We start from the raw sequence: 14,764 nt of genomic DNA, 5'->3' as shown, positions 1-14,764 counted from the left end.
CCCAGTAACATTTCTGTAGCAGAAGTATAGGCAGACCCCTGTAACATTAATGTGGCAGAAGTATAGGCAGACCCCTGTGACATTTATGTGGCAGAAGTATAGGCTTTCCCCATAGTAACACTTATGTAGCAGAAGTATAGGCAGACCTCAGTAACATTTCTGTATTAACAGTATAGACAGACCCCTGTAACATTTATGTAGCAGAAGTTTAGGCAGACGCCTGTAACATTTATGTGGCAGAAGTATAGGCTGACCCCAGTAACACTTATGTAGCAGAAGTATAGGCAGACCCCAGTAACATTTCTGTAACAGAACTATAGGCAGACCCCTGTAACATTTATGTGGCAGAAGTATAGGCTGACCCCAGTAACACTTATGTAGCAGAAGTAAAGGGCAGACCCCAGTAACATTTCTGTAGCAGAAGTATAGGCAGACCCCTGTAACATTAATGTGGCAGAAGTATAGGAAGACCCCAGTAACACTTATGTAGCATAAGTATAGGCAGACCCCAGTAATATTTCTGTATTAACAGTATAGACAGACCCCAGTAACATTTCTGTAGCAGAAGTATAGGCAGACCCCTGTAACATTTATGTGCCAGAAGTATAGGCAGACCCCAGTAACATTTCTGTAGCAGAAGTATAGGCAGACCCCAGTAACATTTATGTAGTAACAGTATAGACAGACCACAGTAACATTTCTGTAGGTGAAGTATAGGCAGACCCCTGTAACATTAATGTGGCAGAAGTATAGGCTTTCCCCCTAGTAACACTTATGTAGAAGTATAGGCAGACCTCAGTAACATTTCTGTATTAAAAGTATAGACAGACCCCTGTAACATTTATGTAGCAGAAGTTTAGGCAGACGCCTGTAACATTTATGTGGCAGAAGTATAAGCTGACCCCAGTAACACTTATGTAGCAGAAGTATAGGCAGACCCCAGTAACATTTCTGTAACAGAAGTATAGGCAGACCCCTGTAACATTAATGTGGCAGAAGTATAGGCTGACCCCAGTAACACTTATGTATCATAAGTATAGGCAGACCCCAGTAACATTTCTGTATTAATAGTATAGACAGACCCCAGTAACATTTATGTAGCAGAAGTATAGGCCCCTAGTGACACTAACAAAAATAACAGCCACCCTCATAAATCTCCTAGCCATCTGCTAACCCTCTCTATCCTGCTGCTACTAGCTGCTGGGGAGATCTCTCCCAATCCTGGCCCACCCTCCACTGCTCATAGCTATCACCCCCTACCTGACTCACTAAGAAAATCCCCAAGCCCAACTGATAGCCCATGCATAGCCTCCCCTGACTCCTTTAAATGTGCCCTCTGGAACTGCCAGTCAGCATGTAATAAACTCCCCACCATCCATGACTTTTTTACTGCTAAATCTTTAAACCTGCTAGCTCTTACAGAAACGTGGATACAGCAGTCTGACACGGCCTCCCCTGCTGCACTGTCTTACAATGGCCTGCAGTTCTCCCATACCCCGAGACCAGATGACAGGCGTGGCGGAGGAGTAGGTGCTCTTCTTTCCCCGAAATGCACCTACCAGGTCATCCCCCCTGTACCCTCACTCACTTTTCCATCATTTGAGGTACATGTGCTACGGCTTTTCCGCCCGCTGTCCATGCGAGTTGCAGTTATCTATCGCCCCCCAGGTGCTCCTCGCCTGTTTTTGGACCACTTTGCTGCCTGGCTCCCCCACTTCCTATCCTGTGAAATTCCAACCCTCATCTTAGGTGATTTTAACATCCCCACTAATGACCCTATGTCCCCATCTGCCTCTAAGCTTCTTTCGCTCACCTCCTCCCTTGGTCTCTCTCAACTCACAGCCTCTCCCACTCACAGGGATGGCAACACTCTTGATCTGGTCTTCTTCCGTCTCTGCTCTGTTTCCAACTTCACTAACTCCCCTCTCCCGCTCTCGGATCATAACTTCCTCTCTTTCTCTGTCACGCTCCCTACCATCTCTCCAGACCCACCTACCTACAGTACCTACAGGAACCTTAAGGCCATTCACACCCAGGACTTTGCTGAATCCCTACAGTCCTCTCTGTCCCCCATCTCTCTCCTCTCCTGCCCCAACCTGGCTGCCGCTCACTACAACACCGCTCTCAAACATGCCCTGGATGAAGCAGCGCCCCCCAGAACCCGAGCCATTCGATGTAGAACACGGCAACCCTTGCTCACACCTCATACACGCTTCATCCGGCGGTGCTCTAGAAGTGCTGAACGGCTGTGGAGGAAATCGCAAACAGCACCAGACTTCCTCCACTACAAATTCATGCTCAGAACCTACAACCTCGCCCTCCACCATGCCAAACAAGTCTACTTCACCTCTCTAGTCTCCTCATTATCGCACAACCCTAAATGGCTCTTTGATACTTTTCACTCCCTTCTCAGCCCAAAACCGCAGCCCCCAGTGACGGATCTCAGTGCTGAAGAGTTGGCTGCTTACTTCAAAAAGAAAATAGACGACATCCGACAGGAAATAACTTCCCAATCCCAGACTAGCCCTGACCCTAGTCCTGTCAGCACTGCATCTAGCTCCTGCTCACTGTCTGTACTCAGACCAGCGACAGAGGAAGAAGTCTCCAAATTGCTCTTCTCTGCTCGCCCCACCACCTGCGCTAGCGACCCTCTCCCCTCACACCTCCTCCGTTCCTTCTCCCCAGTGGTCATCTCCCATCTCACCACTATATTCAACCTCTCTCTGACCTCTGGCATCTTTCCCTCTTCTTTCAAACACGCCATCATATCCCCACTGCTAAAGAAACCGACTCTGGACGCGACTGATGCTGCCAACTACAGACCCATCTCAAACCTCCCCTTCATCTCCAAACTACTAGAACGCCTAGTTTACTCCCGAATTGTAAGCTATTTATCAGAGAACTCTCTCCTAGACCCCCTACAGTCTGGCTTCCGACCTCAACACTCGACAGAAACTGCCCTTACTAGGGTATCCAATAACCTACTGACAGCCAAATCGAGGGGCGATTACTCCCTACTGATCCTCCACGACCTTTCTGCAGCGTTTGACACTGTTGACCACAAACTCCTCCTCAGTATGCTACGCTCCATTGGCCTAAAGGACACTGCCCTCTGCTGGTTCTCCTCTTACCTATCTGACCGCTCTTTCAGTGTCTCCTTTGCTGGCTCTACCTCCCCTCCTCTTCCCCTTGCTGTTGGGGTCCCCCAGGGCTCAGTCCTTGGCCCCCTTCTCTATCTACACAGCCCCTATTGGACAAACCATCAGGAGTTTTGGCCTCAAATACCACCTGTACGCTGATGACACCCAGCTATACACCTCTGCCCGTGACATCTCTGCACCCTTCCTCCAAAACATCACTAACTGTCTGTCCGCTGTCTCTAACACCATGTCCTCTCTCTACCTAAAACTAAACCTCTCTAAAACTGACTTACTGGTATTTCCACCCTTCACTAACCGACCTCATCCTGACATCTCCATCTCAGTGTGTGGCGCCACCATAACTCCTAGACAACACGCCCGCTGCCTTGGGGTCATATTTGACTCTGATCTCTCTTTTGCCCCCTACATCCAATCTCTGGCCCGAACATGTCAGCTGCACCTCAAGAACATCGCAAGAATCCGCTCTTTTCTCACTGTGGAGACGTTAAAAACGCTTATTGTCGCCCTCATCCACTCCCGGCTCGATTATTGCAACTCGTTGCTGATCGGCCTCCCCTGCACCAGACTCTACCCTCTCCAGTCCATCCTGAATGCGGCAGCCAGGCTCATCTTCCTGTCCAGCTGCTACTCGGACGCCTCTGTCCTGTGCCGGTCACTGCACTGGCTGCCCGTTAAATACAGAATTCAATTCAAACTCGCTACCTTCATCCACAAAGCCCTCCACAGTGCAGCGCCACCCTATATCGCCTCCCTCATCTCAATCCATCAACCAGCCCGGGCTCTCCGCTCTGCTAATGAAACCAGACTGAGTGCCCCTTTCATTCGAACTTCTCATTCCCGCCTCCAAGACTTCTCCAGAGCAGCACCGGTCCTCTGGAACGCACTACCAAAGGCTACCCGAGCAATCCAGGACTCGCAGAACTTCAGGCGTGCTCTAAAAACGCACCTCTTCAGGGAGGCATACCGCATTCCCTAAACAAATCTCTCTGTACTCCGCCTGATAACATGCTCCCTGACCTACTGACTGCAATCCCTGCTAGCCACCATCATAAACCGCTCCTGCAGTCACACCGTCTCTGCCGTCACACGGCTAAATGTCTGACCATTGTCTATGTGTATAGCATCGCTCACTCTCCACCTCGCCATACTGTGCACATCTCCAGCCCCTTTACCCTCTGTATCACCCCATTACTTGTAGTATGTAAGCTCGTTGGAGCAGGACCCGCACCCCTATTGTTTCCATCAACTGATTACTATATGTAACCGTGGTTCTGTAATGTTTGTATTTTGTCTTTCTGTATTCCCCCCTGTCTATGTAAGCGCTGCGGAATATGTTGGCGCTATACAAATAAAGATTATTATTATTATTATTATAGGCAGACCCCTGTAACATTTATGTGGCAGAAGTATATTCTGACCCCTGTAACACTTATGTAGCAGAAGTTTAGGCAGACACCAGTAACATTTATGTAGCAGAAGTATAGTCAGACCCCAGTAAAATTTCTCTAGCAAGAGTATAGGTGAACCACTGAAACATTGAGCTACCATGACTGGAGGCGAAGGCTGGAAAAATTAGTGTACCAAGAGTACAAATATACCCCTGAAAAATTGCTCAACTGAGAGGGCAGGTGAAACCCATAAATATTTTTTTAAAGATACAGCTCGTGTTGCTTAATTTGTAAAACAGCCTGGAGGCAGCCCTGTTAAAAAAAAATTTGGTTGATGTTAAAGTATCAATACTTTTGAAACTTTGGAAGTTGGAAAAAAATTGTTAGATGAGCCTTTTGGGCTGCAGAAAAATTGGCAGTTCAGCGTGATGACATGATGTTTCAGGAGGAGGAGGTGGAGGAGGAGGACTAATATCAGAGAGAGATTGACAAAGCAAAATGCCCCTTTTTTTCTGGTGATAGAGAATGCTTTTATCTGCGGTTGCAGCAAAAAGAATCTTCAGGTTCTGCTGCTCTCCGCCGGTGGAGAAGAGAAGTCTGGGGAAATCCAGGCTTTGTTCATCTTTATGAGTGTAAGCCTGTCGGCACTGGCAGTTGATAGGCGGGTACGCTTATCCGTGATGATTCGCCCAGCTGCACTAAACACCCTCTCTGACAAGACGCTAGTGGCTGGGCAAGCCAGCACCTCCAGGGCATACAGCGCAAGTTCATGCCACGTTCCAGCTTTGACACCCAATAGTTGTATGGAGCAGAGGCATCACGGAGGACGGTGGTACGATCGGCTACGTACTCCCTCACCATCTTTTTACAGTGCTCCCTCCGACTCAGCCTTGACTGGAGAGTGGTGACGCAGTCTTGCTGGGGAGCCATAAAGCTGGCAAAGACCTTGGAGAGTGTTTCCCTGCTTGCGCTGAACATGCTGCCTGATCTCCGCGCCTCCCCTGCTACTTAGCCCTCAGAACTGCGCCTTCTGCCACTAGCGCTGTCAGATGGGAAGTTTAGCATCGCTTTGTCCACCAGGGCCCTGTGGTATTGCATTACTCTCGTACCCCTTTCCTCTTTGGGAATGAGAGTGGAAAGGTTCTTCTTATACCGTGGGTCCAGAAGGGTGTACACCCAGTTATCCGTAGTGGCCAGAATGCGTCTAACACGATGGTCACGAGAAAGGCAGCCTAACATAAAGTCAGCCATGTGTGCCAGGGTACCAGTACGCAAGACATGGCTGTTCTCACTAGGAAGATGACTTTCAGGATCCTCCTCCTACTCCTCCTCCTCCACAGCCCATACGCGCTCAACAGATGAGAGGCAAGCAGCATGGGTACCCTCTGCAGTGTGCCCAGCTGTCTCTTCCCCCTCCTCCTCCGGCTCCTCCCCCTTCTCCAAAACGCGCTGAGATATAGACATAAGGGTCGTCTGGCTATCCAGCGACATACTCTCATCCACCGTCTTATGTTCCGACCACAAAGCGTCAGCCTTTATGCTTTGCAGCGAACTTCTCAGCAGGCATAGCAGTGGGATGGTAACGCTAATGATTGCAGCATCGCAGCTCACCATCTGGGTAGACTCCTCAAAGTTTCCGAGGACCTGGCAGATATCTGCCATCCAGGCCCACTCCTCGGTAAAGAATTGAGGAGGCTGACTACCACTATGCCGCCCATGTTGGAGTTGGTATTCCACTATTACTCTACGCTGCTCATACAGCCTGGCCAACATGTGCAGTGTAGAATTCCGTGTGGGCCCGTCGCACATCAGTCGGTGCTCCGGCAGATTAAACCGATGTTGCAGGGTCCTCAGCGTGGCAGCATTCGTGGTGGACTTGCGGAAATGTGCGCATCAGCAGCGCACCTTGCCGAGCAGGTCAGACAAGTGTGGGTAGTTTATCAGAAATCGCTGAACCACCAAACTGAAGAAGTGGGCCAGGCATGGCACGTGTGTGAGGCTGCCGAACTGCAGAGCCGCCACCAGGTTACAGCCGTTGTCACACACGACCATGCCCGGTTGGAGGCTAAGCGGCGAAAGCCAGAGGTCGGTCTACTCTGTCAGACCCTGCAACAGTTCGGGGCCGTGTGCCTCTTTTCACCTAAGCTGATTAGTTTCAGCACGGGCTGCTGACACTTGCCCACCGCTGTGCTGTCGCACCGCGCGATACCGACTGCTGGCGACGTGCTGCTCACACTTCTTAATTGCGAGGTAGAGGTTGCGTAGGAGGAGGAGTGGGAGGGTTTAGTGGAGGTGGCATAAAACGCCGCAGATACCAGCACCGAGGTAGGACCCGCTATTCTGGGTGTTGGTAGGACGTGAGCAGTCTCAGGCTCTGACTCGGTCCCAGCCTCCACCAAATTCACCCAGTGTGCCGTCAGGGAGATTTAGTGGCCCTGCCCGCCTGTACTTGTCCACATGTCTGTTGTTAAGTGAGCCTTCCTAGTAACCGCGTTGGTGAGAGCACGTATAATGTTGCAGGAGACATGCTGGTGCAGGGCTGGGACGGCACTTCGGGAAAAATAGTGGCGACTGGGGACCGAGTAGTGCGGGACCGCCGCCGCCATCATGTTTTTGAAAGCCTCCGCTTCCACAAGCCTGTACAGCAGCATCTCCAGGCTGATTAATTTGGCAATGTGCACGTTTAAAGCTTGTGCGTGCGGGTGCGTGGCGGCGTACTTGCGCTTTCGCTCCAACGCTTGTGTTTGTGACAGCTGAATGCTGCGCTGGGAGACATTGCTGGATGGGGTGGAGGACAGTGGAGGGGACGGTGTGGGTGCAGGCCAGGAGGTGCTCGTGCCTGTGTCCTGAGAGGGAGGTTGGATCTGTGTGGCAGGATGAGGCACAGGGGAAGAGGCAGTGGTGTGACCTGCAGGCAGTAAACGGCCTTCGTCCCACCTTGTGGGGTGCCTGGCCATCATATGCCTGCGCATGCTGGTGGTGGTGAGGCTGGTAGTGGTGGCTCCCTGGCTGATCTTGGTGCGATACAAGTTGCACACTGCTGTTCGTCGGTCGTCCGCGCTCTCACTGAAAAACATCCACACCTTTGAACACATAGCCCTCTGCACGAAGCTTGCTGCGACGGGGAGGTTTGGGAAACAGTTGGGGGATTCGTTGCTCTGGCCCTGCCTCTACCCCTGTCCACTCCACTGCCTCTTCCAACCTGTCCTGCTGCACTTGCCTCCCCCTCTGAAGACCTGTACTCAGTAGGCTTAGCAAACCAGGTGGGGTCAGTCACCTCATCGTCCAGCAGCTCTTCCTCTGAATCCTCTGTGCGCTTCTCCCTCAGTCTTACTGCCCTTACTACTACCTCGCTGACAGACAACTGTGTCTCATCATCATCATCCTTCTCACCCACTGAAAGTCCTTGAGACAGTTGCCAGAAGTCCCCAGCCTCATCACCCGGACTCCAGGAACTTTCTAAAGGTTGGGCATCGGTCACGACAAACTCCTCAGGTGAGAGAGGAACCAATTTTTCCCACTCATGGCAGGGACCCGAGAACAGTTCCTGGGAGTCTGCCTGCTCATCAGAATATGTCATTTTCATGGAGTGAGGAGGCTGGGAGGAAGGAGGAGCAGCAGCCAGAGGATTCAGATTAGCAGTCCCTAAGCCGGGAGTAATGGACTGCGTAGAAGACTGGGTGGTCGATACATTGCTGGATGCATCTTCTGCAATCCACAACAGGACCTGCTCACGCTGCTCTGTTTGTAATAAAGGTCTACCACATGGACCCATAAATTTTGATATGAAGCTGGGGACCCCAGAAACTTGCCTCTCTCCTAATCCCGCAGCAGCCGGCTGTGATTCACCTGGACCAGGAACTTGGCCTGTGCCCACACCCTCACTTGGACGTGCGCGTCCACGTCCTCGACCCTTACTCCTACCCCTCTTCATGGCGGATTCAAATAGAGCAGGGCCCAAATATATTACCCCACTGTACAGCACTGACAACTGGGCCTTAATTCACCGCACACAGAGACTTGTAGATAGCGGAGGCTCTATGCTATAACTAGAAAAAAGGAACCCGCTGTCTTGTGCTGATACGTAGGGGTAATTTACTGCTCGCAGAGACTTGAAGATTATAGAGGCTGTATGGAGGGGGAGAAGACTCTAAAGACAGTGGATAGTGCTGGTAACTGCGGCGATCTAAACCCCACCAACGGAAATGGTATTGTGAGATGCTCTGCACAGCGGCTGAGCTGAAATACTTTGCAGTGGCCCAGGTAATATAATGGTACTGTTTTGTGGTGAGACCGTTGTCTAATTCACTGCAGAAACAGAATGGTATTAATAAGTTAGGTCGCAGCTGCAGGCTAGGAATTATTTGCGTGCACTTTCACGCTAAGAGCAGTATTTTAACGCACACTTCAGCCAGAAAAAAATATTACAGAATGCTGCAAACAGGCCTAGCTGCGTACAACTCAAATGGAAGCACTGCATTTCCCAGCAGCCACCCAGTAAAATGCACACGGTCAGATGTAGCCCAACAAAGGAGGTTTTGGTTTTTTGCCACAGAGGATAGAGGCTGTATAGGGTATATCACTTTCCCTGTAGAAGGAGCTGCGGCAGTACGCTGTTGGTCTAATTCACTGCAGACACAGAACGGTATAAATAAGTATGGAATTATTTGCGTACACTTTCACGCTGAGAGCGGTATTTTAAGGCACATAAGGGAATATACAGCTGAAACCCCGACAACACAGACTCTTCTCTACATGTAGTCTCACCTGGGGGGTCATCTGTAGGGATCTCCTCCTTACACGGCTGATCCCCCCTCACATGTGTCACAGTAGCATCAATAGGGATCGGATCTTCATCCGGATTCACAAGCTGTGAAATAAATATTGTAAAAGTCATCACACGGTTGGAGAAGTCATGTGGAAGGTTTTATATGGCCAGAAAAGGTCATTAATTAGTATGAGGAGCCGGAATGACATGACAGCAGTAGTGATCTGGGCCAAATAGCTGCAGGTCTCCTGTATAACTACAACCTGTTGCTTCTTTATTCCAATCAGAAGTCTCCAGAACCAGAAAATAGTGATAAGATGCGGAGATCTAATGTCTGCGGTCGGCTGTAATCCTGCCATCTCCAGCTTTCTCATTACACAAGTATCACTCATATAATAAAACTGAACACAAGACCTTCCCAGCCGTCCTACAGACCAGAGGGGAGATTTCAGGAGACCTTCTCTCCATCTACCTGATCATCCTGTGGAAGAAGAGGACGGGGACATCTCTCTGCTGCTATTCTCTTACTGGATCTACCTGCAGAAAACACAGACAGCCACTGAATTCACTCTCTACATACAAATAATAAAGGCCATGTGGATTTAGTCCTGTCTATTACTTGGTGATGGGGGAGGCTGGTGGTCCTCCATCATGATGTCCTTGTACAGATCCTTGTGTCCTTCTAAATACGCCCACTCCTCCATGGAGAAATAGACAGTGACGTCCTGACACCTTATAGGAACCTGACAACACAATGATACCGTCATCACCCAGACACGTTATACCGCCATAACATTACTGTATAATGTCCCAGCATTCCCAGCAGCGTCACCTCTCCAGTCAGCAGCGCAATCATCTTGTTGGTGAGTTCTAGGATCTTCTGCTCATTGATCTCCTCCAGTATCAGGGGGTGAGGTGGAGGCCCTGTGATTGGGCTCAGGGGTCTTCCCCATCCATCAGACACCGGGGCCTGACAGCCATCACTAGAAGTCTTCTTCACTATCGTGTAATCCTGTTTATGGGGAGACACATCCAGAAATATCACTGCAGACATTCCCAGAGTCCTTCATGTCTCCAGTTATGGCCAACAATTAGTAAGATTCTCCTCACATCTGTGGTCATCATCTCCGTTGTTCTACTCAGTCACAGTAGCAGAAGAACAAAACGATCAGAGTTTTGGTTTTGTTAGATGACAGACAATAATGACCCCCAACAACCTCCAATTGCCTTATAGTAGATCTGTTGGGTTTCCGTCATTCTACCAGAACAACCAGCTCTATTATTTTCCTGGCATTTATGATGAATCGGCAGTAAATCCTCTGCCGTAGATGTGACCAGAGACTGACATAGATAAGAATGATGGAGCGTGACGTTATCCCCAGAATCTCTCACCTCTCCTGTAAGCCGGAAGAGTATCTCTAGGGTGAGGGTGAATATACCCTCCGCCATCTTGTCCCTCTTCCTCTCCATCCTTGTCGGGTCAATCAGGAATATTATCAGAGATAGAAGATATCAGCCGAGGATCCTGAATGAAGAGAAGACGAGACAATGTAAGCCACCCCAAATCTCTGGATTATAGGGGATTCAACGACAGATATAAATAAGGGTGTATTCACACGGGCGATTTTCAGGATGATTTCTGTGAGTTGTGAGATGAACAAAAATCACACATGAAAAGAACCATTATTTTACATAAGCAATTTTTTTTCGTTTACATGGTTCTCCCATGGGGGGCTTTCACATGCTGCGATCAACATTGATTGCATCATATAAGGGGTGAACTGCGGGCATTGATGTTTTCACCGATCCCTGCTGCTGCAGCCGGAGGCCAGCTGGGTGAGAACATCACCCAGCGTGTACATATAAGCCCCGAAGCAGGAAGGGGTTAACCAGGGGATTTATGATGCTATGCAGATACAAGTTATCTGATATTTCTTCCCCAGTGATTTGTAGGAGTCCGGCCGCTGAAGAAGGATCGGGCGGCCAAAACGTGTCCAGCGCTTCCCGCTAAATGCTACAAACAGCACATCCAGCCGGGAGCTGCGAGCCGAGAAGTTCTGGGGGATTTACTGGTTTCAGAAGACGGAAGATTCTGGAGCGACGAGACGGCGGCTGCACCTCCCAAACCCCAGAGCATCAGTGAGCCGGCGGCCGCGAGGAGCGGGGTAAGACTCCTCCGGAGCGCCGGCAGAAGCTGCTGTCCGTCTGCAGCCGCTCAGCAGAAGGGGCTCCCAGGACTAAAGACCTCATGGGGGATTCTGGGGCCGCAGGAGGCAGAAAAAGGGTCATTTTGTGGGGATTTGGGGAAAGCGCTCGTTCTATCAGTTGTGTCACTTATTTATATTCTTCTGGGGGGATTTTGTACGGATTGTAGAAAGCGAATTTGTAGTGGAGGCCGAATAATCCTGATTGTAGCTGGAGATGTTCTCTGCCTTCCGGAGGCTTCTATTCCCAGTCATGTTACAGGCCTGCCAATATGGGGCGCTGCAGAGGCCTTGTACCATCTCCTATGTACATCCCAGACTCCCCAGACGAGCGTTACATGGCCGCTAATCTCCTGCACCTCCCTGGTGTCTCCACAAAGGGAAGCTGTGACCCCCACATACCTCCACCTGCAGCCGGACAGGAGCCGTGGGGTTGTTCTGTTCTTACAGGACCTGTGATGATGTCACCATCATGTGATCAGTGTGGGAGGAGACAAGGGGTCACATGACCAGGTCTCTCCGCTCAGTGGATGCAGGACTCTGCTGTGTGACCTGCAGTTTATGTGTCCCATCAGGATGTATTCAGAGAGTGGATGGAGTAGAGCCGAGCGTGTGAGACGGAGGAGCGGAGCCAAGTGTGTGAGATGGAGCAGCAGAGCCGAGTGTGTGTGAGACGGAGGAGCGGAGCCGAGAGTGTGTGTGAAACGGAGGAGCGGAGCCGAGAGTGTGTAAGACGGAGGAGCCGAGCGTGTGTGAGACGGGGGAGCGGAGCCGAGCGTGTGTGAGACGGGGGAGCGGAGCCGAGAGTGTGTGAGACGGGGGAGCGGAGCCGAGAGTGTGTGAGACGGGGGAGTGGAGCCGAGAGTGTGTGTGAGATGGGGGAGCGGAGCCGAGAGTGTGCGAGACGGGGGAGCGGAGCGCGTGCGAGACGGAGGAGCGGAGCGCGTGCGAGACGGAGGAGCGGAGCGCGTGCGAGACGGAGGAGCCGAGCGTGTGCGAGACGGAGGAGCGGAGCCGAGCGTGTGAGAGACGGAGGAGCGGAGCCGAGAGTGTGCGAGACGGGAGAGCGGAGCGCGTGCGAGACGAAGGAGCGGAGCGCGTGCGAGACGGAGGAGCGGAGCGCGTGCGAGACGGAGGAGCGGAGCGCGTGCGAGACGGAGGAGCGGAGCGCGTGCGAGACGGAGGAGCGGAGCGCGTGCGAGACGGAGGAGCGGAGCCGAGCGTGTGAGAGACGGAGGAGCGGAGCCGAGCGTGTGTGAGAAACGGAGGAGCGGAGCCGAGCGTGTGTGTAATGTGCATGTGGCGGACTATGTGTGTATAATGTATATATCGCGTCTTGTTGGCCATGACGGTGTTTCGCTACGTTAGCCATGATGTGGAGGCTGACTGGTCGCTCGGCTCCCATTCAGGTTGCTGGTGACACTCTGTGAGGGGTTTCCTGCTGCTGTCGGCACCCATATAGATGCATGTTGGTATTTCCCTCAGTCCCCCTCCTCCTCTGAGAGGTTTATTAGATGGTTTCTCCTCTGGTCTATCAGCAGGTACGGACGGCTATATATCCCTCGCCCCCCTCAGCTCTCTGCTGGGTATTGCAGTTCTATTTGGGCATGATGCTTGGAGCTGTCATGTCCTCCCAGTTTTACTGTGCAGCTCTTAGTTACGTTGCTGTATATTCCCCTCCCTCAGTTCTTTGCACTGTGGTTCGGTTTCCTCTCTTGCCCCCCTGGTAGGGCAGGTAGCCGCTGAGAGGAATTTACTTGGCCTTATCAGAGCGGTAGTCTGCTTTTAGGCAGGGACCTTTCCCAATTAGCAGCAGGGTCAGTTTTCCCTCTTGTCTTGTGTTTTCCGTTGTCCGGTGGTGACACAGCCTTGTGTCGGTCCTCGGTGAGGATTCCCTTGTGAATGTGACATGATAAGCAGCCTTTATATTTTCTCGCTGGGGTTATTTTTGCCTTGCTTTTCCTATGGATGCCATTGGGGCATTATCTAACCACTGAAGAAGTCTAAGCCACACTTGCCAAATCGGTAATAGGTGGGAGTTCGTTGATTTCAGAGAATCCTCCAAGTTGTACTACAAATTGCACCCCATCTCCTCGGCTGATGAGTCTCAGAGTGTGGGGGATGTTATCTCTAGGCTGCAGGGAGACCCTCAGGTCTGGGCCTTTTCATTGCCACCCACTTCTGAGGCTTTATCATCTGTGAAGAATTTTCTTGCTGCTTTGGGGTTGATCACGATGACCCCGATAGGATATTTCTGGCTGAGAGTTAAATTTACTACAGTGTCAGACGTAAAACATTGGGGATTTTTGCACTGAATATCGTCGGTGGCCAAACGAGACTCAAGGTAATGACCCAGCGCTACGGAGCCAATTTTGTTTTGCATTATATAATAAGATTATAGTTCTGCTAGTTTTGTTTCCCACCCCTAGAATTCTGGATGAAGCTATGTCATTAGCCATACGGATTGGTCGACAAGTTAGAGAGGACTAGTGAGCAATTTTTGGCCACATCCGGGGAGTCCACTTAACCTATGCAATTGGTTTCATTGTCCAGTGGAGCTGAGAGAAGGTCAAAATGAGGGGTCAGAGGTCACTGCTTCTTCTGCTGCCAAACTGGACATTTTCTTTAGTTGTGTCCTCTCCAGGGATCTCAGTCAGAAAATTAACTGGCCTGGAGGTTAAGAGGAAGTTCCCTTTAGGCCCACAAATTGCTTCGATATCATTCTTCCTCCCGATCCTTCCTGCAGAGATACTTCTTACAAGGCATAATTTTCCTGTAACGGTTCTTTTTAGATAGTGGAGCCTTCATTAATTCGATTCACTATGATGTGGCCAAACATTTGGGAATCTCTTATAGGTGTTTAAAATCCTTTGTTCATAGCGTTTGTTTAAAAATTGGATTGTTTCATAGTGAAAATATAATTTTATTTGTCTTGGAGTCTCTCCCTACACAGATGGTGTTGGGATTGCCATGGTTGAGATTGCACAACCCGGTGGCGGATTGGGAAAAAGGGGACATTGTTAAGTGGGATACTTCTTGTAAGCATAACTGGATGGCAGAAAATATTTCCGCGGACCAAGCGGTACAATTACTGAGGTTTATCATGGAGTTTACTGATGTCCTTTCTAAAGAATTACCACCTCATAGAGAAGGGGGTTGTACTATTGATCTTATTTCAGAATTCAAGTTACCCAAGAGTCATATGTATAACGTGCTCATTATGGAAAGACAGACCCTCAAGCA

General features: G+C 50.4%; 1 protein-coding gene across 1 annotated transcript in view; it reads right to left on the bottom strand.

Annotated features, from left to right (window-relative positions):
- The window catches only part of LOC136626716 (zinc finger protein 27-like), a 659,137-nt gene that overhangs the window by 289,468 nt on the left and 354,905 nt on the right, over positions 1-14,764 (bottom strand). Inside the window, exons 10-11 of the mRNA XM_066601724.1 lie at positions 10,150-10,329; positions 9,937-10,060 (exon numbers count right to left, since the gene is read on the bottom strand). Coding sequence (XP_066457821.1) covers positions 9,937-10,060; positions 10,150-10,329 — 304 coding nt within the window. The remainder of the gene's footprint in view (positions 1-9,936; positions 10,061-10,149; positions 10,330-14,764) is intronic.

The sequence above is a fragment of the Eleutherodactylus coqui genome, chromosome 4, assembly GCF_035609145.1.
Source record: "Eleutherodactylus coqui strain aEleCoq1 chromosome 4, aEleCoq1.hap1, whole genome shotgun sequence".
NCBI classification, from domain to species: domain Eukaryota; kingdom Metazoa; phylum Chordata; class Amphibia; order Anura; family Eleutherodactylidae; genus Eleutherodactylus; species Eleutherodactylus coqui.
The sequence above is the reverse complement of the archived record's forward strand: the minus strand, read 5'-3'. Positions and strand labels throughout refer to the sequence as shown.